The 21,343-nt window shown below is 25.1% G+C and overlaps 4 protein-coding genes across 7 annotated transcripts in view; 2 read left to right on the top strand and 2 right to left on the bottom strand.

The window, feature by feature from the left end:
• The window catches only part of LOC122710436 (amyloid-beta-like protein), a 46,299-nt gene extending 41,854 nt beyond the window's left edge, over positions 1-4,445 (bottom strand). For 3 of the 4 annotated variants that reach the window (XM_043928289.1, XM_043928292.1, XM_043928291.1), the window contains exon 1: positions 2,416-2,636. In XM_043928289.1, coding sequence (XP_043784224.1) covers positions 2,416-2,472 — 57 coding nt within the window. In that variant the 5' untranslated portion in view covers positions 2,473-2,636. The other variant, XM_043928290.1, reaches the window with a different exon arrangement.
• A 609-nt stretch (positions 4,446-5,054) lies between these two features.
• On the bottom strand, positions 5,055-13,655 carry LOC122710437 (persulfide dioxygenase ETHE1, mitochondrial). Its single transcript, XM_043928293.1, has 6 exons — positions 13,356-13,655; positions 12,545-12,689; positions 8,013-8,198; positions 6,813-6,901; positions 5,398-5,608; positions 5,055-5,250 (listed from the first exon to the last, which is right to left on the bottom strand). The coding sequence occupies exons 1-6, from the start codon at positions 13,488-13,490 to the stop codon at positions 5,186-5,188; spliced, it is 831 nt and encodes a 276-aa protein (XP_043784228.1). The 5' UTR covers positions 13,491-13,655; the 3' UTR covers positions 5,055-5,185.
• A 320-nt stretch (positions 13,656-13,975) lies between these two features.
• LOC122710383 (40S ribosomal protein S19-like) lies at positions 13,976-14,901 on the top strand. Its single transcript, XM_043928207.1, has 3 exons — positions 13,976-14,028; positions 14,258-14,328; positions 14,466-14,901. Exons 2-3 carry the CDS (start codon positions 14,258-14,260, stop codon positions 14,857-14,859), a joined length of 465 nt encoding a protein of 154 aa, XP_043784142.1. The 5' UTR covers positions 13,976-14,028; the 3' UTR covers positions 14,860-14,901.
• Positions 14,902-15,094: 193 nt separating this feature from the next.
• The window catches only part of LOC122710379 (arfGAP with SH3 domain, ANK repeat and PH domain-containing protein), a 35,581-nt gene continuing 29,332 nt past the window's right edge, over positions 15,095-21,343 (top strand). Inside the window, exon 1 of the mRNA XM_043928199.1 lies at positions 15,095-16,061. Coding sequence (XP_043784134.1) covers positions 15,936-16,061 — 126 coding nt within the window. The 5' untranslated portion in view covers positions 15,095-15,935. The remainder of the gene's footprint in view (positions 16,062-21,343) is intronic.

The raw sequence follows: 21,343 nt of genomic DNA, 5'->3' as shown, positions 1-21,343 counted from the left end.
GTAAATCTAGGTGAAGATCGTAATTGCGTTTAAGTACAAAAACGGTTGAATATCGAGAAAAAACGGGACCAACGTTTATTCAAGAACTTTTTTTTTTTAACTATAAAATATTTGATTCTGATTATTCAAGTTAAGAAGTGGTGTTTAGAAAATGGAAAAATATTGTTGGTATTGATTTAATTATAAAATAACTTATATTATCATTTAAAAATTATTGATAACTGGAAATTATTTTAATTCCATATTATAAAATATATATTGTATATCGGATTTTTCAAGAGAAAATTCTATTCAATATTATTTAAAATAGTTCTGATTGAAGATTTATTCTGCCTGGAAGGAATTCTAAAAATTATTGCTCACTTATTCTAAAAAAAAACACTATTTTCAAATTATCTTCTTGAAAAAGAAAAAAAAATTTAATGACGGAAAATTACCTGGTAAAATTGCAACTACCAATCTAATTATCGTATTACGTAACATATAATGAACATAATAAAACATAACGCAAAAAACTTAGAAACTAACAAAATTCATCGTTTTTTTCAGATTTATTCGTTTCTCTAAATTTTAGAATTGATAAAATAATTGAAGAATAACAAAAATAGGAAATATTCATTTTTAATAATTTTATAATCCAAAATGGATTTATAATTTAAATTATTTTATATGGCAATTGATTAAAAACAGAGATAGAATAGAATGGAATGAAATAGAATAAGATAGAAATTATAAAAAACAGAATACATAAGTGTAAAATTATAATAAAATGAAAAGAATGAAATGAATGAATGTATTGAGGTAAAAACGTAAATCAAGTCAAATTTTTTTGGCTCAAAAGTTGAAATAAAGATTATTTTATTTTCTATATTAAAAATTCGATAAAATAAATTAATTAAAAAAAATTGTCAACAAACAAAATGTCAATATTGGTTCTTGGACAAATTAAAATTAAAAAAAAAAAAGAATAAGCACAATAAAGTCGAGTCGACGATCTTTCTTATTTCATATTCTATGCCCAAATGGTGGTGCACCTTCCCAGAACGAACTTTTCCATCTATTAGACGCGATTCTATTTCGTGGTATAATGGGAGAAACGAGCACGTAAATTGAACTGTCACACGGAATTAACGTTAACGAGAAAATCGTTCGCAAATCCGTTTTGCGACTTACGTATTTGCAATCTCTTTGCTTTGTCTGTGCCTCCGGAGTTTTGCCTATGTTCGTTCATGCGTGATAATTTGCGCATACACAAGGTTACTCCCCCGGGATAGGTGTGCTTTGAAACGTTTTAAAAGCGAGCGCTTCCTAAGGACCGTGCTTCTTTTTTTCCCGACAAAAAGAACACACCGAAACTTGTACGGCATCGCTGGAACACCGTTAACACTTTGCGAACGACAATTTTGATTCAACTTTATCCTCGAATGTTACGTAAAGAAATTTGACAAAAATTTTAGATGTAACAATTAATCGCAGATTTATAATTGATTCCTTCCTTTTATCGATATTTTTTCGATTGCAACGAGAATCACGACATAATTATAATATGATAGAATGATAATTACACAATTTTTAAAATTCTCTAGAAAACATATACATTAAGAAATCTAATTTCTAATAAAGACTCGTGTTCTTTTCAATAAAAAAAAAGATTAATTAATATCGTCATATCATAGTATATGACATTAATGATTAAAATTTATGAGAATCTATACTTCAAAAAACAATTTTTAATCCAGAATCTGTAGTAATGAATTGATAAAAAAGATAGTTATTGTGATATACTATTAATGATTAAAAATTTAGTGAAAATCTTAAATCCTAATTTCTGATCAAGAATCTATGATTGTGATGTGAAGCAATAAAAAAGAGCAATTGATATAATCGTATTACGATACATGACATTAACGATTAAAATAGCCAGCCAAGTAGCGAGGACAGGATATTGTGTGATATATAACGTCAGATTCGATTAATGCCGCTCGGTCGCATGGAAAGAGCGTTGGAGTCTAGTAGGCGGTTGATCGTGTAGTCCTCGAACGAAAGCAAACATTCTTGTCGAGAATGTACGTGTACGTAAGTTGTCGATCGTTACAGCCGCACAGTATAATGCACTCTAAATGAACGCATCACAGTGCATCGATCGAGCCCTGTAAACCGTTTGACAGGTAGCACACGATGCTTAATTGGCAAGCATTTAAGAGAAATTTCACGAAACAAGTACACTGTGGTCACTACATCGATCGTGATGCGCGTTGCGCGTGACATTTGCCGCTTGTTCGCCGAGAGGGTAAAAAAATAAAAATTGTCATCGAAACTAGTCGAGAAGAAATTGTCCGAGACGATCGATTCGCGATGGTTACATGTCTGACGTGTTATTTCTGTTTTTCTCTTTTGAATCGAAACGGTACTTACTTGAACCCGGCAGACCATCAAGACGCCCAGCAGTGCGGGCACCAGCATCCCCTTCATCTTTCTTCCTTGATTGACTGTTCGTAAAACTCCTGCACGATGTGTCGTTTGGATTCCTCTCGTAATGATTCCTGGCTTAGTTCGATCTTCTACGAAGAAATGACGATGCACTGACTAACAAACGCCAGAAACGTTGCAGAACAAATTGCTATATGCAAGACACCACTCACCCGCCGTATACGAGAGCACAGCGTACTACTGTGACACTGCTGCTGGGTGGGTCGCTTTACGAGAAATCAAGATGGAGGTGAAGCGCGGCGCCGGTGCCGCTGAAACGATTCGACCAATCAAAAGCTGTCACTAGATGACCGCGCCGGAGGGTGCGTTCACATGCGCGCAATGGTCAGTCGATAATGTGGCGGGAATATCGTGATTTTAAATGATATACTTCATCGTACTATGTAATTGTCAACTTTTGACAGATTTTCCGGCGGAAATGTTACTTTCAACAAAACATTTGACGGCTATTCTATTCAAACTGTTAGTATTAATCAATAAAATAGCTTTTATATAAAAAAATAATTTAAAACATATAAATAAAAATTAAAATTTATATATATATTAAATATAGGAAATTCTTTATCTAAATTAATTATATAGATTACATTTAAGATAAACAATTTGAACTATTTGTATTTAAATAAATTTTATTTAAATAATTTAATTAAATATTTAAATAAATTTTAATTAATTAAATTTATATGTTATATTATATTATAATTTAATATTTTCATAAAAATATAAAAAAAATTAAATATAAGTATTATTTATTGTAATCAAATCATTGTTTCGATCAATATGTCAGATTATTTATTTCTTTACTTTTTTCTATTGAAAATATTGTTAAGAATCATTCAAAAACCATCGGGAAAAAAATAGCAAATAGAATGAAAATTAAAATAACAAATCGAATTATTTATATTATAATGAAGATAATTTTATATGATTAATAATATTCTAAAATGAAAACATTTAATATTATCTATATAATCATTGCTTTGCAACATATGTAATAAATGTTAATCGAATCGTATGTGATTATCATTCTGAATCGAAACATGATTAACAACGCATAATTGTATAAATATTCAATTAAATGATAAATTTAATTTATATTTCAAAGGTTTCACGCATTTGATATAGGCAACCAAAATATCATACGTATAGAACATACGTATAAAAAGCCTAATACCAATCGATGACAAAGTTAGGCGCGTGATTCGTCGCAATCAACTGACTTTCGAATGTTTCGATTTCCAACAAAAAATAAAATAAAATAAACCTGACAACATATAGCATATATTCATATACGATCGAAAGAAAACATTATCGATCGAAACAACGATTTATAGATGTACTTATCTATCATAGTCACCATTACACATCGATAATAACGGTATGAATATAAGAAGAATAATATTCCGCGCTATGACATCATTTACATTCGCCTCTAATACTTAACCATGCTGTAATACGTAATCAAGACGAGACAGAGAAGGGTTGAGGAGAGAGAGGAACGAAATCAAACGGTATACAATGCAATATCGTGAGCAGCATATTATATTAAAAACTTTTTAAGCTTGACAAATTACCTGAGACTGTATCATTACATTCGCTTAGTTTCGGTTCTCATTTTTTTACGGTTTAGAGAAACGTATACATATATCTTATCAAAAGTCTCTGAGCATTTCGTTTTGTTAACAACCGCATACCCTAGTCTGACTTTTCTATTTTTCGTCTAAGCCACCGGACCCAGGGAAATTACACATTCCGCGTGGTTTCATCTGTTTTTCTTCTTCCCCGCGCCCCTAACCTCACTGTCTCTTCTTTTATACATACCTTCATCTCTTTCTTTTTTTCAGGAAAGCATGAAAACGCACGAGCAGATAGCCTTGGCCCATACCTTTGCCCGTGTGTCGGCCACCGTACCCACTGGTTACCCTGGAAACGGTATCGATTTCAACCCTCAGCTATGCAGTAGAAACCAGCGGCACACCATGGGGGTCTCTTCATCCCGAGTTTCGACAAGACAGCCCGTTTAAACTACCCGATTACACCAACCTCCATCTCTATTACCGTCTTACATTTCGTTTCGCGTACTTCACAAATTCAGTTCTTCGAATGATGTTTGAGGTTAGGGGACACCGTGAAATTAACGGCGAAATTTGGAACTATTACGAACTACTTTTTTGATTCAATGATTTCCGCTTTTGTAGAGGCTAATTCAGCGCATTTACTTATGTTAATATAAAATCCTCTTTATTATACGAAAGATATATGTTTATAGAAGAATATTACATTCAGTTCAGAAAAATAAATGCATTATATTGGCTGATACAGAGATCTAAATATCCCAACAATGAATACAAAATATTCTGTATCTGTATATAGTAAATTTAATTAGCTTTTTAAATTTAACATAATTATTTAGAAAATAGGATAAATGTTTAATGAAAATAAAAAAATCCTGTAAAAACTTCGTATTTCGCAATGTAATTTCAAATTTTAATCTTAATAATAATACGAATTTAAAAATTAAAAGCAAGAGTATCAATTAAGAATAATATACGCGCACTTTTCTTAAATTTTTTTTTATGTTTATTATATAATTAAATTCCTTTTATTATAAACTATTATTTTACATAAAACAACAAAATTGAATTAACATCGATCGATCGATGAACATAAAAATACCACAGAAGAGTTCATCTCTTCATGGTTTCTGTTCCTCGTGAACTTCATATAATCCGCAAACTTTATTAGCCGGTAAAGCTTTATCTAAAAGGGTAAACAAAATTTTATGCTTATAAAAGTTTAAAAAGTAGTAATAGTTACAAAAATATCAACCTTTGTCATGATTTTCAAATAAAACTTTGAAAATTATATAACGTTTTAAATATACAATACGTAAATGAATTAACATACCTATCATTTTTGGATAAGACAGATTAAGATTATTCATTATGTTCACAAATTCATTTAGTGATTTAGATAATCTCGGATTAAGAATCTTCTCCTCAGCCACTGTAGTTACCGTTCTGCCACAATAATCATGGGCTGGATATAGCTTAAAATTTTGTGGCAATGTAAAGATTTTTGTATGAATTGATTTATACAAAATCTCTGATGATCCACCCTATAATAAATAAAAATAATAAAAATTAATTTATTTTTAAATTATATTAAAAATTAATTAAATTTTAAATTATATTAGAAACAGTAATATAATAATAAATTAATAATAGATTGAGAAATGATTAAACGTTCCGTTTATATTCATTTTTTATTCAAATTTTTATATGGAAAAAATTTAATCTGTCTATTAATCTAAAAAATTCATATTAAGAAATACAAATAATAAGAAAGGAAATAAAAATTTTAATTATAATAATTACAAATTCCAGAAAGAAGTTTGTTTAGGGAGACATTTCATAATTATTTTATTTTCTCTGTAATAATGGTATGTACATTTATTATTGGCAAGATTGGGTGCATCTGTGAATATTTTAGCTTTTCACTTTAGTCATTCTATTCATTTATTAAAAAATATAATATTTTTATAAATTTAAAAAATCAATAATTAATCAAATTCATTTGAAATAATTGGAATTTATAAATTAATGAAGTGCAATTTAATCTAAAAAACTGCTGTTATATTTTAATCTATATTTTTGAAAATTTAATTAAATATCATCGATTAATATAATATAAATAAATCTATAAAATGAAAATAATACAAAAAATAATACAAAAATATAATATTTTATTTAAATAAATAATGATGTGACACTTTTAAAATTATTAGCTTCTAAATAAATGATGCATAATACGCAGAAGTTATCACATACAATATTGAACATACATAATTTTACGTCAGCACTTTCCGTATGAAGTATCCATCGTCGCCAGATTTTAAGATTGAACGCTCTCTACCATCCCTTGCGGTTCATAAATTAAATGTTCCGTAAAATACGATATTTAAAACGTTTATAACGTTCTTCACGATTGCGTCAATGAAATATATTGAATATAAATATATATTTAGTAATTATAAAATAAAATCTATAAAAACATAATAAATAGATTCGCGTAAAATATTAGTTTCACAAATAAAATTTTTCTTCGAAATTATAAAATTCGAAAAAAAAATTCGAAGAAAAAATTTAAAATATTTCTCTAAATTTTTTTTTATTTACAAATCATTTTAAAATAATTAATCGAAAAAATTAATTAAATAGAATAAAGAATATTTCTATATATTTTTATATTTATTTCCAATAAAATCTTTGCAATATTTTTTCCAAGTTTAAATTTATTTTAAAAAAAACTTTTATACAAACCTGGAAATCTGTTCGTCCACATCCACGTATTAAAAGTGCATCGCCAGTAAATGCAATGCCTTGTTCGTAGCAGACATAAGTAACACAACCTATTAAAATATTAATTTATCGATTATAAGCTTACATGGTATTATACTGAAAAACAAATTCATTGAAAATTTGATGTTTTAAAATGTAAAATATTAAAATGTAAGATTTAATAAATATAAATGTAATGATATAAGTTTTATCGATCAGTTCCTGTTTTTTTATCATTTCTGATGTAGTTCAATATTTTAAATGTAATAAAACTATAAAAAAACTAGATAAAAATAGGAAGACACAAATAAACACAAATAAAGTAAAAACAAACTCATACATCACCAATATAAAATATTACATTGTTACAAATGAAATATACAATAGTAGCATAGTAGAAAATGGCAATAATGCATCATATTGTAACATTAAAAAAATAAAATAATGTTGCCAAAATATCAAAATATAAACAAATATTTTATCTATATGTTAAGAATAACAAAAAATAAAAAAAACATAATAAATTAATAATAATAAATAAATATATTTATTCAATAAAAAGATATCTATTTCTTCTAATAAATATTTATATTTTATATTATATTTATTATTAAAAATGTAATAATATAATATCAAAAACAAATTTTTCGTGTACTAAATTAATTAATATACTTCAATATAGATAAAATAATTACCTATAATTAATTTAATTAATAAATTGATTACAAAATATTAATTCTATGAAATGATAATATATCTAATTATTATTTTCAATTATAAGTTCATCATTAATTTATATTGTTTATTAATATTTCATTAATGTATCATTGTTATTATTATACATATCACATTATTATAATAAATCAAAAGGATCAGGTATATTTATAAACAACAGTGTATGTACAACGTGTTAATATATTCATATGATGGAAAGAGAGTAAGAACGTTTTATTTCGCTCTCTTTCCTCTTATTCAACGCAAGTCTAAATTGCTTATAATTTATAATAAATACATTTCAATTGATATTTTTACTAACCAATTTTTATTTTTGTTTTAGATTCTTAGAAAAGACTCTTCAAACTTGCTCCACGAATATATCAACACTCTGTATAACACATTCTTAAGTGAGTAAGTACTTCTAATATAATGAAAAAAAAAAAAAGAAAGAAAAAAATATCTGACCTTCGGTATGTCCGGGTGTAGGAAGCACCTGTAAATTATGCCTGCCGAAGCATATTTGGTCATCCGGATTCAAGAGTATATCAGCCTTAGCGCCGCTGCTACGTGATATCATTGACTGGCAACCAGGTAACAAACACTTGAGCCTTCCTGTTCCGGTGATATGATCAGCGTGCATATGCGTATTTACTGCAAAAGGTATTTACCCATACGGGGAGAGGTTATCGGTCATCACAAATGCTTTTCATTGGCCGGCGGCCATCCTTCTCAAAATTCACTTTAATATTAAAATTTTACTCAATAGGGTTCACTTCTCGCATTCAAAGCTTTTAGATATTTTCATTAATATATTCGTAACAGTTAATAATACATAACATAAATGAGAACGAGAGAGAATTATTTCGATTAAGTTTTTCAATTAAATCGTGACACGCGCTTTTTGTAAAATGCGAGAAGAAAGTTACATAATGAAAAAAAATGGCACGTAATAAGAAAATATTTATTTTTATGTAAAAATCTCGTTCAAAAGCATGAGGACAGTTGGAAGATTTAATAATGTCACGTTTTCGAATTTTTATAATAAATGATTATTTATCTGTATATATATATATATATATATATATATATATATATACAGATAATATATATATATGTATGTCTGTAAAATAAAATTATTATATAGTGGAATCTTAGACTTATAAAATTAAATAAATTTTTCGTTTATGGTCTTCATTTGCTTGATTATAATAATATCTGGAAGAAGTTATGAAATAATTAATGAATTTCTTTAAACTTCATATATTTTGTTTTTATCACGTAAGTATATTATATTCTATAAATAATCCATAAAATATCTTACCTATGCCATGAATAATAAATATATTTTTTTTTTCATTTATATATACATTCATCTTATTATTTTATCATTGGAAATTTGGATAATAAACAAAGAAAACTCAGAAGCATATATGGCAGCAGACATATGAGACATCGCGCAATGAGGAGAATCAAGCCTGAAAAGCGGATTGGAGATGTAAAAATGAAATTATGTACAATGAAGATGCATCATAGATAAGCATCTAATAAATATTTAAATAATTTAATTATATACATTGATATAATTAGAATATTTAAAGCATATTAAAATATATATAAAAAAAAAAAAATAAGCGATCATTCATAAGCATAATTTTCAAAGCGAAATATGATTGAGAATGATGAATGTCGTCATACTTTTGAACAGAAGTGTATACATTACGTAATATAATGTTTTATATAATTAAGCTGTATTGTATATGTTTTTAATTTTTATATTAATATTTATTTTTAGTTAACTGAATTTAAATAAATTGATTAAATTTTAATACATTCAGATAATTCTTTATAAAAGGAAACTTAAAAATTTATATTTTCTCGTCAAAAAAATTTTTAAACCATATGCATTTTCATAAATTATTTTTATACATTGTCTTCTTCTAAATAATTTTTTCGTAAATCGATTTTATTTTATCATAAATCGATTTACATGTAATAAGATATATACATGTAAATAAAATAATACGATATTTTAACTTTCTTAATAAAACATAGATATCACTGACCACTTTATTATCATAACGACTCTGTTTTCACTTCATAACGGTTGTATCATGTTTATAAACAACGATTAATTAAATTAGCACTAAGTCTCTCGTCCGATTAGAAAATTTAATTATCTATAAGAGTAAAATTGAATTACTTCCATGATAATCCGTTGATACATAATTACAAGATATTTACAAATTATTTAAATAAAGGTTATCATAATCGTTGGATTGAAGATATGTTCGCTATGATCATCGCATTTAAAATTATCTTTTTATTCAACGTATATATAATATTATATTTTAATTCCAATTATTAATTAATATGTTAGAAATATGTAAGAAATATTTGAACAATACGTTGAATATTTTGAACAATATTTTCTGAATATTTTATACTTCAAAAATTATTTGGAAGCGTGAAAAGGATTGTAAAGATAAAAAGTATTTATTATATTTCTATTAAATTTTAAAATATTTCATAAGTTATTCAGTTTCTCGTTTAATTTTCATCTAATCCCATCTAATATGTAACTGCTTTTATGATAAAAAATGGTAATGATTTCATGCAAAAATTCCATTAAATAAAACCATTGAATACAATTGCGCTGTACAATTATATCAATAAAACTCCAATATACAATACATAAAAACAATTTAAAACAGGAAAAACATATCATTTAATTTAACTTTCTAAATTNAATGGTAATGATTTCATGCAAAAATTCCATTAAATAAAACCATTGAATACAATTGCGCTGTACAATTATATCAATAAAACTCCAGTATACAATACATAAAAACAATTTAAAACAGGAAAAACATATCATTTAATTTAACTTTTTAAATTGTTTTTTTATATCAAATAAATATCCATTAATACATAAGAGTAACATAACAATATCATTTAATTTCTCTCTTTTAAGCTTTCCTTTTTTTTACTTCAAATTTTTATCAAAAATACATATAGCTTTGCCCAATTACATGAAATAACTTGTATGTGTATAAATTACGCTTTGATTTTTTTTCAATAAGCCGATAGCCATATAATTAATGTTTTCAAGTGGACTTTTACGCTTTACTTCGAATGGAAGACTTCGAGTGGCAATTTGAACAATTAAGCGCACGGTTTCCTTAATAATACTTGCACTTCATTAAATTATTGAATTATCGATGTGTTCGCGCTCAATAGACTCCAGTTAAGAAGTTTTAATCGACGAGAACATTTTTGACCCTATTGTATGAAATGATATATCAACGCGGTACATTAAATCGGTATTGTCTACAGTTTCATCGTGCTCTTTAATTTATATTTCTTTTATGTAATCAGATTGAAATAATTGATAATTAATTTAGTTGTTTGTTCAATGTAGTTAAAACGAATCCACTGAATAATATATTTATGTGCATAGCTTTAACATTACAAATAAGATTTGATACTATTTGCGCTTTTTTCTATGTATACAAAGTTATACTGAAAATCGTGATTAAATTGAAAATAATTTAATCGATGTAGATAAATTAAAAATCATGATAAAGTTAAGATAGATTTTGGAAGAAATTTAGCTTTAAAGTATAAGATTGCCAAATTCGGTGGAAAATAATCATATTTCATAATATTGTAAATTTACAGTAAAATAAGTTTTAGAAAAAGTAATTTTTTTTAAAAAAATGTAACACTGAATTGTAATTATTTGAATTGACAAATAATAATATAAATTCTGTTGCATGCTGTTATCTTTTATTAAAATTTATTAAAACAAACTTTAAAATAGAGTATGCTTTTTTACAAAATAAAATGAAAATCTTGTTGAGAATAATTTAATAACTTCAGAAGAAATGTAGAAGTTGTAATGTTAAAAGTTGAGATGTCTAATGAAAAATATATATTGTACTATAATATTATAAACTTATAAAAAAATAATTTTTAAAAAAATAATTTCTTAAGATATTATTCTATATTACACTGTATTATTTTAACTAATAATAATTGAATTTAATAAGGTGATAAAAACTAATATTAAATTTTAATTTCAAGAATTTATATTGTTTGTCATTTTTTATCATATCTTATATTAAATAGATTTAATTATTAATTTATTGTTTCTTTTGATATATCAACGCGGTTTTGATATGACACATTAATTTGAAATATATTAAAAAAAAAAAAAGAAAATAATATGAAATAATAATTGATATGAAAAATTATTATCTAATCTTCTTTTCATATATTTTTTTATTTGTTTTAAATATAAAGAAATTTTTATTTATTGAAAATATTCTACATGTACTCATTTTCCATCGAATTTCTCAATTATAAATATTTTTTTTCATTAAACATATGAGAAATCATTTTTAAAATGAAAACATATGATTTATTTGATAATGTTTGATTAAACTTCAACTGATTAAATTTCATTACGATCCTCTAATATTAGTACACATTCACACCAAATAAATGTAAATTCATATATGGATATAATTCAAAAGAGCATATCACAATGATTAATTAAAAGCTAATATAATCATTTACATGGCAATCAAATGCAATTAGTTCGAAAATATCATTTATATCATTTTTGAATAAATGATATATATATATTGAAAATTAAAAATATATAATATTAGGTTAACACATCATTTAACAGGTTTTATAAACATTTAGATAATTGTTATTTTCAAAAATAAAAATAAGTTTTATCTTAAACATGTATCGTAAGAACAGAATAATTTATGATAACAAAAATTTAAAAAGATTAAATTTTATTCTAGGTGAAAATATATTCCTTCGAATAATTTTTTTTTTGAAAATAAAATTTTTTTCGCTTGAAAAAATATATTCCACAGATTCATTTTATTTTTTTAGGAAAAAAAATCATCCTATTTCCTACGAATTTCAAATAACAGCAAATGAATGATTTCTGCACAAACGTAATTATATTCTCAACTTACTAGCATATTTTAATGTTAATCCCAATTCCTCAATAATAGTTTTATCTCGTTCTGCCCATTCAATGACCGGATCAATTAAAATCGCTGTTTTATCGTTGATATCGGCCAACAGATAAGTATATGTGCAGGATGTAGGATCGAACATCTAAGAATTTTAATTAAAATTTGTTAAAAAAAAAAAAATTAAAAAGATTTTTATGTCATTAGCAAAAATATTGTTTATCACAATAAAATTAAATTAATTAAGAATTAGTAAATAATGTTATTATTAAATTAATAAAGTATAATTGTTTATAATAATATACATGTTTTGATATTATATTAAATTATTGACAAGACCAAAATACATTAATTTTCTAATTTTTTACGACGAAATATTAAATGCAATATTAACTGAATGTCTAATAATTTCCAGATAAATAATCTAATGTATTTGATAAATTATAGTTGATTGATAGTTGAATATTCTATCTTATTTTTTTTTTTATATTAAAAAATATTCTAATTTTCCAATATCATTAAAAATATTATTAATATTATAAAAATATTACTTATATACATATATTTTTATATCAAAATAAAATATGAATATAATAAATTTGATATAATGTATAATATTATCATTAATATTATATGATTTATATAAATTATAAATTAATTAAATAAAAAGAAAAAAATACGCAATAAAAATTGATTTCTTAAAAATATTTATGTAATAAATCGCTAGATGTCAGTATAATTGTGATAATGAAATACATGAACAAATACATACACAGGTGTTAGAACGTTACTTGCGCAGTTATTGACTTACTTGACGAAACAAAAAATCTTTTGAAAACGGGATTGGTTCTGTTAGCGGTGCACATTTAACACAAGAATTCATAATAATTAAATTATTTTTAACAACTGAAAAATTTAGGTATTGTTGACACAATTTCTTCAACATATTCAAAATATAAACGATTATGTTATTTATGCCTAAAATAACATATCCTCACATCACAATTAATAGCACTGTAAGAACTTGATGCTTGTTAATATTAAAATAACTGAACGATAAAAACAAAAATCATTTTCTTAATTGTATTATCTTGATTAGATACTAAGTCTATCTTTTACTAATGTATATGTAATATCATATATAACATATGACATCATATATATATATATATATATATACATACATGAAATGAAAAATGAATGCAGTATTTTCATGTATAAAAATAAAATTAATTTATAATTTATTTTTTGTTATATTATGTAACAATAAAAAATAATAAACTTTATAAATTTTAAATCAGGATTACATTTATAAATAAATACTTAAATTCCATATAATTATAAATAAATGATAAATATAATTTAGCTAAGATACATTTCTATGTATTAAAATTTTTTGGTCGTTTCCTGTTAGTACAGCCATTTTGTAGTTTGCTTCTAGCACCATCTTTAACAATCTCTTTCCGGCTAGCTTTCGAAGAAAGGTGTGTACTTTAGTTAGTTTTTCTATTTTAGCATATTATTTTAGAAAAAAGATAGTACAAATTATGATTTAAAATAGTTAATATAGTTTATACAATATGTATACATATTTTTACATGCACGATGCATTTTAATTGAATTTCGTTATATTTGTTATTCTAATACACGTGTGTTTTAAGTGTACAATATTTGCAATATTAATTTTAAATTTATTTATAATTTTTCTTTCAGATGCCTTCCGTAACGCTTAAGGACGTTGATCAACACAAATTCGTAAAAGCTTTTGCCGCGTTCTTGAAAAAGTGAGCAATTGTTTTTATACTACCGGATACATAACCTCAAAAAAGTTTTCATTTCAAAAAGTGTTGTGAATAAATAACGAAATATCTATTCTCAATTTTTTTAAATATCTAACTATTTAATTTATTGGAAATTTTAGGACAGGTAAAATGCGAGTTCCAGAATGGGTAGATATTGTAAAATCTGCACGATTCAAGGAACTTGCTCCATATGATCCAGATTGGTATTATATTAGATGTGCTGCTTTAGTTCGTCATATTTATATTCGAAGTCCAATTGGTGTTGGAGCAGTAACAAAAATTTTTGGAGGACGCAAACGTAATGGTACTCATCCTAGCCATTTCTGTCGATCGGCAGGTGGTGTTGCTCGCAAAGCTCTACAGAGTTTGGAACAACTCAAACTCATTGAAAAATCTCCAGTTGGTGGACGTAAACTTACCAGTCAAGGCCGTAGAGATTTAGATCGCATTGCTGCCCAAGTCAAAGCAAAAAGCAAAAAACAACTTAAGTTACAAGAAACTCTTGTTCTCTAATTTCTCTATTTCTATAATAAAAATTAAAAAATCGTACATTTATATTCAAATTTTATTTATTCTACTACTATAGTTATTATTATAAGTTAATTTTAGAGATCTTAAATAATTTAATGATAACAAATAATATAAATATCACAAGATATATAATAATATAAATATCAATGTGCTATTATTTTTTTAATTGTTATCTATTATTTTTTAATATGTATTTTTAATTGTTAATAAGTTTCATAATTAAGAAAATTTTTAATTATAAATAGATAAAGTAAGAAATATAAATTTATATTTCACGATTATGTATTTTATATCTAAATGTATCTATTAATCTAAATGTAAGTAAATATGCATGTATATTGCAACATTCATAAGCAAAAATATGAATTGCAATAAAATCGTAAGATAGCAGCACTATCGAATTTAATGCGAATGACTTTCTATATAACCATAAATTTAATGGTGAAGGTATAAGTGTATACAGCGCCGCCTCAGTAAAACTTTGACCGTGAACGAAAACGTTTCGGCACCGATCAGGTTGATTTTAGATCGAGTGACGAGTAGGTGTAAAGAGATTTTTATAGGACGCAGCCGCGTACGCGCGTAAAAGTGTGTATGCAGCGTGAGCCGCGCGAAGATAGGAAAGGTGTGAAATATGTTTCCTCGCAGTCATTGCGGGAAACTTCGAGCGACCAAAATGTTAAAGAAATAATCGTGTCGCGCAAGTGTCTCTCGCTGGTAGAGAAGACAGACCGTGTGCTTGAAGTTTCTTTCTCTCTCTTTCTCTTTTCAACCCCCTTCCTTCTCTTTCTCTTTGTGTCCTTCCCCCCTCCCGTCGACGCTCCTCTCTGGGTCCGTTCGTCGCACCGGGACGACGTTTACCGTGCGTCACGGGAAACGGCATTGGGAGGAGACAGAAGGTGACAGCCCTCCCGCGGAATTTATGGTGCACACGGGAGAAACGGTGAAGTGCGTAGTGTTAGAGTGAAGTGAGTGTAACGGCACTAAGTGTTAGACCGGTGAAAAAAATTTTGGGGGTTTCCATCATTTCGGCCAATATAGGTGGAAAGAGAGAAAAAATGCCGGGCCTAATCGCCGTAAGCGAGTTCGTCGAGGAGACGAGGGAGGATTATAATTCACCCACCACGTCTACCTTCGTCTCGCGGATGCCACAATGCAGACAGACAATCACATCTCTCGAGGAGGTAAATCTTTTTGCACGATTTCCTTTTTTAAACGAATCGAACCAAATTTTCTCTTGTTTCGCATTTCCAAACGTAACCTTACAGAAGTTCTGATCGGTGGTCGAGCGCGTGTTTCAATGCGTGGGCGTTTCACAATCGCTTCATGGATGTTTTATATGTCTATGATATAAACGTGATTGATGTAATGATTTTTCGATGTAATATGCATTACATTAAATTCTTACAGAACTCAATAGTGCATGCAACTTTTATTGTGATTTTTTTTGGCTTGCATATCTATCAGTTTCCATCAGTTTATATTGATGATGTAAATATCGCTTACAGTCGATTCGCAATTTCCAGTTTGGGTAACGTACGGAGACATGCCGTCATTATTGAATTTCATCCGCGTAAGGTTAGAAGAAAATAGTGATTTAGAAGGAATTTTTAATCATACACGTATTGGATCGTTTAGATTGTTGGGAACAAGGAATGTTTATCATTTTCTCAGCCAATACATATACAGGTTTACTGATCGATGACAGTGTATTTTCGCAGTATTGCGTGTATCCATTTCTTACGATTCGTAAACGTTACGTATACGAGGATTTTGAATCGGATTAATTAGTATAACGAAAGCGCGTTAGAATTTATAAAATGGAAATATATATTAATATAATAATTAACATTCAAATATCATATTATTTCTGAATTTATTTCATTGTATCTAAAAATTATTTATTATAATCTTTTTATATATAAATATCATATTATTTATAACACATGAAAATATAAACTATTCATATATTTATATATACAATTTATAAATAGATACATAAAGTATCTTTTCTTAAATAACAATGATCTTTCTTCTTTATAATAGCATTTTTTTTAAAGAATTTAGATTTTACATTTTTTTTTTTTTTTTTTTTTTTGTAATATATTAATATTCGGATATCATGAAAAACTATATATTTTGTATAAAATATTTTGTAAAAAAAGAAAAATTTCATACTTTGCAGTTTACAATTTTTATTTGATAATTACATTTTAAACATTTAATTATAATTTTTTCAATATAATAAAAAAATTCTTCGTGTATCTAAAAGTCATAATAAATCTTTTATTTCAAATTTAAATAATTTTATATACAAATTCAAAAATAGGGCGGTGTCCAAATATTAATATATTCTTAATTATATTTCGTTAGAAAGAAAAAATTTTTTCATGCAATTCATGAAGATGCAAATAATAGAACTTTTGTAATAAGAAATCGTAATGTGCCAACGTAATTATCGGTGAGGAATGTTGTTGCGAGAGCCTTTTGTAATTTAAAAGCCACCATAATTCTTGCGGTTTGCGCTATTTAGCAAAAGTAACGTATATTAGCTTGAACTACGGCATCCGTTTTCAAGTTATCCGAGGTCATGAAAATTTTCACCGATGGCTGTTCGAATCAAAGTGCTTATGCAGTTCCACAGACATTATCGACATATTCTTTCGATTGTCCACCATATTTGTTTATAGCTTAAATTTTTTTTACGCATCTTAAGAAGTGTTTTGTTATAAAAAATATTTTATTTTAATATATATAGGAAAATACATGAAAATTGCTTTGTTAATATTTAAAAATATTATAATATATTTAATAAAATCAATAGTAAAATACTATAATTTTTAATGCCAATGGTTTACGATAAGATTTCTTTTTTTTATGCAATATAAATTATTTTTAAACATTTACGATAATTTTCGTATAATTACAAGATTACGTTAATTGTCGTACGAAATACTCATTGAAAGATAAAAAAACTTTTTTCATTTTTATATTTTCCTGGCATTGAATATTATTGAGATTATGGAATTTATTTCGATAAACATTTTTTTACAATATAAAAAAAATTATAACTATAATCAATTTAAAAATAGATATTTATAATTTTATTACAAAAATTATAATAAATTTAAATATTTTATTCAAAATATCATGTATAATGAAAATTTTTTCAAATATTTTTTGAAAATATTTAATTTTTAATAAGATATGCTATTTTATTTTAAAACAATTTTTTATTTGAAACATCATTAAATTAGAATTTTTTCTTAAAAATTTATTAAAAACTGGGTCGTTGTATATTAATGCGAATATATTATATATATTTAGATTAGATTACGCGTGAGGTTTAATTACAATCAATAAACACTGATAATGCAAACCTTATCATTGCAACACCTCTCCTTTGCATATTATCAAAACGTGGGCGTATTTTATAATAAGTGTAGATATGAAACTTAGTGCGGAAAGTGTGCCACACAGTCGGAAGTGGAATTTATGCATGGAAGTACTAAATTTGAAATTTCTTTTCATAAAAGAATACTAGATTGGTGTTAAAGCCGATAACGTAAAATATTCATTCAATAAAATATTTAATAAAAATCATATCAAAATTTTATTACAATAAATAACAGTTATTTATAAAATACAAGAATAATTATATAAACATATAAATATATATTATATCGAATTGAAAAACATAAGAAAATAAAAAATTATAGATCAAGAATTATAAATATTATCAGATCAAGTATATTCATATTATATATATTTGTAAGAAACTAATGCAAAAAATTTCACTTATTTATTTATTATTAATCAAGTGAATAATTATTTTTACAAAGTTTATTAAAATTATTTCAAATATAAAATTTCAATTGCTGATAAAAAAAATAAAATCATAATTAGTTTCTACTAATATTTCCTATTACATTTTCTATTATATTCTAGAAATGAGAAATAAATAATTTATATAATTAACACTTTGTTTAAAAAAAACAATATTTGTGATAAAGAAAAATGCAATAGATGATATAATGTAATGATATAAACAAGATTAATATAATAATAAATAAGATAGTAGAATGATAAGAAAATACAGTTTTAAAGAATATAAATGGTTAGAAAAAAATGTACGTATTTTTATTTTCCAATAAAATATCTTTATATCAGATTCTATATTTTATTTGTAATCATATAAAAATACTGATTCTTGTTGATTGTGATTTAATATTATATTATCTATTGGAATTTTTGTTTAATTTAGATATTTTCATTATTAAATTCAATATTATAAATATTTCACATTATTTTTTGTTTTACAACAGTTTTTTGAATTTTATAATTAAATTCGTGTTAAAAATAAACAAAAATTAAACAAAGTATATTTATTTTGAGTAAAATTTTTCATTAATAATTGATAATTTCATTAATCAATTAAAATATATAATATTTGATAAATATTTTTTATCAATATTTCTTAATCATTTTATAATATTTATAATTCTCTATTAAAATATTTTTTAAACAATAACAGTATTATATAAATAATGTTATATATAAATAATTAACAAACGTGCAAGAAAAATTATTAGTTTTGATAACAATTTATACGAATCATATAGAGCGAATAGAAAATCATACAAATTGATACGAGAGGAAACACATTAAACAGATCTTTTTTAGAAACATTTTGTATATTTTTTTTACATAATATTTTATTTGTTTTCTTTCTAAAAATAGGGTAGTATTTTATCGTTTATTTAATCGACTTGATTTATGGAACACCATAATAGTAATAATGTTAATAGAATAAATATTCTTCATGATGATAATAATGGAGGTAAGAACGGTGCTTAAAGTAATTAGGGAATTATTTATTCGAATGACTTTAATGCAATAATCAATACTCTTTCGATATTCTAAAATATGTTATTTGTAAAGAAAACAATCATAAATTATTGGTAAAGATATAATATCTATATAAATAAATTTCAAATAAATTTTTCGATAAACATCAATTTTAAAATTGCAATTTATATTTTTTTTTTTACATTTTAAAAATTTTATAGTTCAAGTAATATTTCATTTTAATCTTCAATCAAGAAACAGAATTTCGATTGCAAAATTTCCATAATGTATGTAAAATATGCATATGTTATTTTTAGTTAAATTTTTTAATATATATATATATATATTAATATATTTTTTAATATATTATTTTTTAATAAGTTTTTATTCTTTTTCTTTTTCAAAATTTTGTTAATTATTATTTTCTAAATTTATTATTAATTTTACGAATATTTAATATTCTATTCTAGATAATTTAAAAAATCGATTTTCAATTTAATTTGTACTTAAGTCATCTTAAGTATAAAACGGAGAAATGGAGATTTATAAATAGCATACATATGAAACGATTAAATTATCACAATTGTACGTAAAATGTAACATTATTATCATGGCAATAAATAATGTTCGATGTATATTTATTATATTCGATAAATTAATAGTAAATACAATGAGCAGGATACGAATCTGTTTGCTTTCTTTATCTTATGTAAAAATATTATTTCGAAATACGTATCATAAGAAAATAATAAAAAGTTTAAGTGGTATAAGTTTTGGAATAAATTTATACCTATGTAAATTTAAATAACATAATTTCACAAATCTATAAAATTTCAAATTCAAAATAAATATTGCAACAGCAGGCATTAGACATTTCTTCAAACACAAACTTTTCAAGTTATTTTAAAACAATATTATCGTTCAAAAATATTTCCATATGAATGGAAATTCGATTTTCATTGCTTTCCAATGAAGTGCACAAGGCAAAGGAAAAATCTTCGAGAAAATAACGCGTATATGTGTCTGTGTGTTACTTTTGCCTTGAAAGTCGATACCTGTACACCTATACCAAGTTACTTTTACGATGCAATTCAAGACTTGGTGCTTTCTTGCAAATTATACTCGACCACTTCCTTCTGCTTTGATGCGCCACCAGCTTCCGGGTCAGTTCGTTTTCTCCTGCTTCTCCTTAACGATCTAGAGGACTTCCCACAGGCTGCGTGTGATCATCAAAGTAATCTGTTTCTCGAGTAATTTTTTCTTAACATGAAAATGGAAATAGATTTACTTCAATGAATTTTTTTGAAAATCAAGATGGTTTATTTTATTTTGAGATTTTAAAGCTTGAAGAAATGTGGAATTTTAATGGTAGAGAAAGATGAGATTTTTATGTTTTTTAAAAATTTAATTTATATTTTGAATTTGCATATTTGAAAAATATATATTTACAATAATTATTAATAATGGAATAAAGATAAGAGATTTCGATTCAATTCTGCAATTCATTTAAAATTCTTAGTCATCTAATCATAAAATCGTAAAATATATAATTTTTATCTTCATGTTTATAAGAAATTCAATCTATTTAAATCTCTAATCAAGCAACATCGGTATATCT

Source organism: Apis laboriosa, unplaced genomic scaffold (assembly GCF_014066325.1).
Source record: "Apis laboriosa isolate Shangri-la unplaced genomic scaffold, ASM1406632v1 scaffold14686_cov152, whole genome shotgun sequence".
NCBI lineage: Eukaryota > Metazoa > Arthropoda > Insecta > Hymenoptera > Apidae > Apis > Apis laboriosa.
The sequence above is the reverse complement of the archived record's forward strand: the minus strand, read 5'-3'. Positions and strand labels throughout refer to the sequence as shown.

Excerpts from the sequence above, each read along its gene's own strand:
- LOC122710437 (XM_043928293.1), bottom strand. The coding sequence starts at position 13,490 with ATGTTGAAGAAATTGTGTCAACAATACCTAAATTTTTCAGTTGTTAAA. Across the intron at positions 12,690-13,355 it reads AAGATTTTTTGTTTCGTCAA|ATGTTCGATCCTACATCCTG; the intron begins GTAAGTCAATAA and ends TAAAATTCTTAG. Across the intron at positions 5,609-6,812 it reads GTGGACGAACAGATTTCCAG|GGTGGATCATCAGAGATTTT; the intron begins GTTTGTATAAAA and ends TATTTATTATAG.
- LOC122710383 (XM_043928207.1), top strand. The coding sequence starts at position 14,258 with ATGCCTTCCGTAACGCTTAAGGACGTTGATCAACACAAATTCGTAAAA. Across the intron at positions 14,329-14,465 it reads TTTGCCGCGTTCTTGAAAAA|GACAGGTAAAATGCGAGTTC; the intron begins GTGAGCAATTGT and ends TGGAAATTTTAG.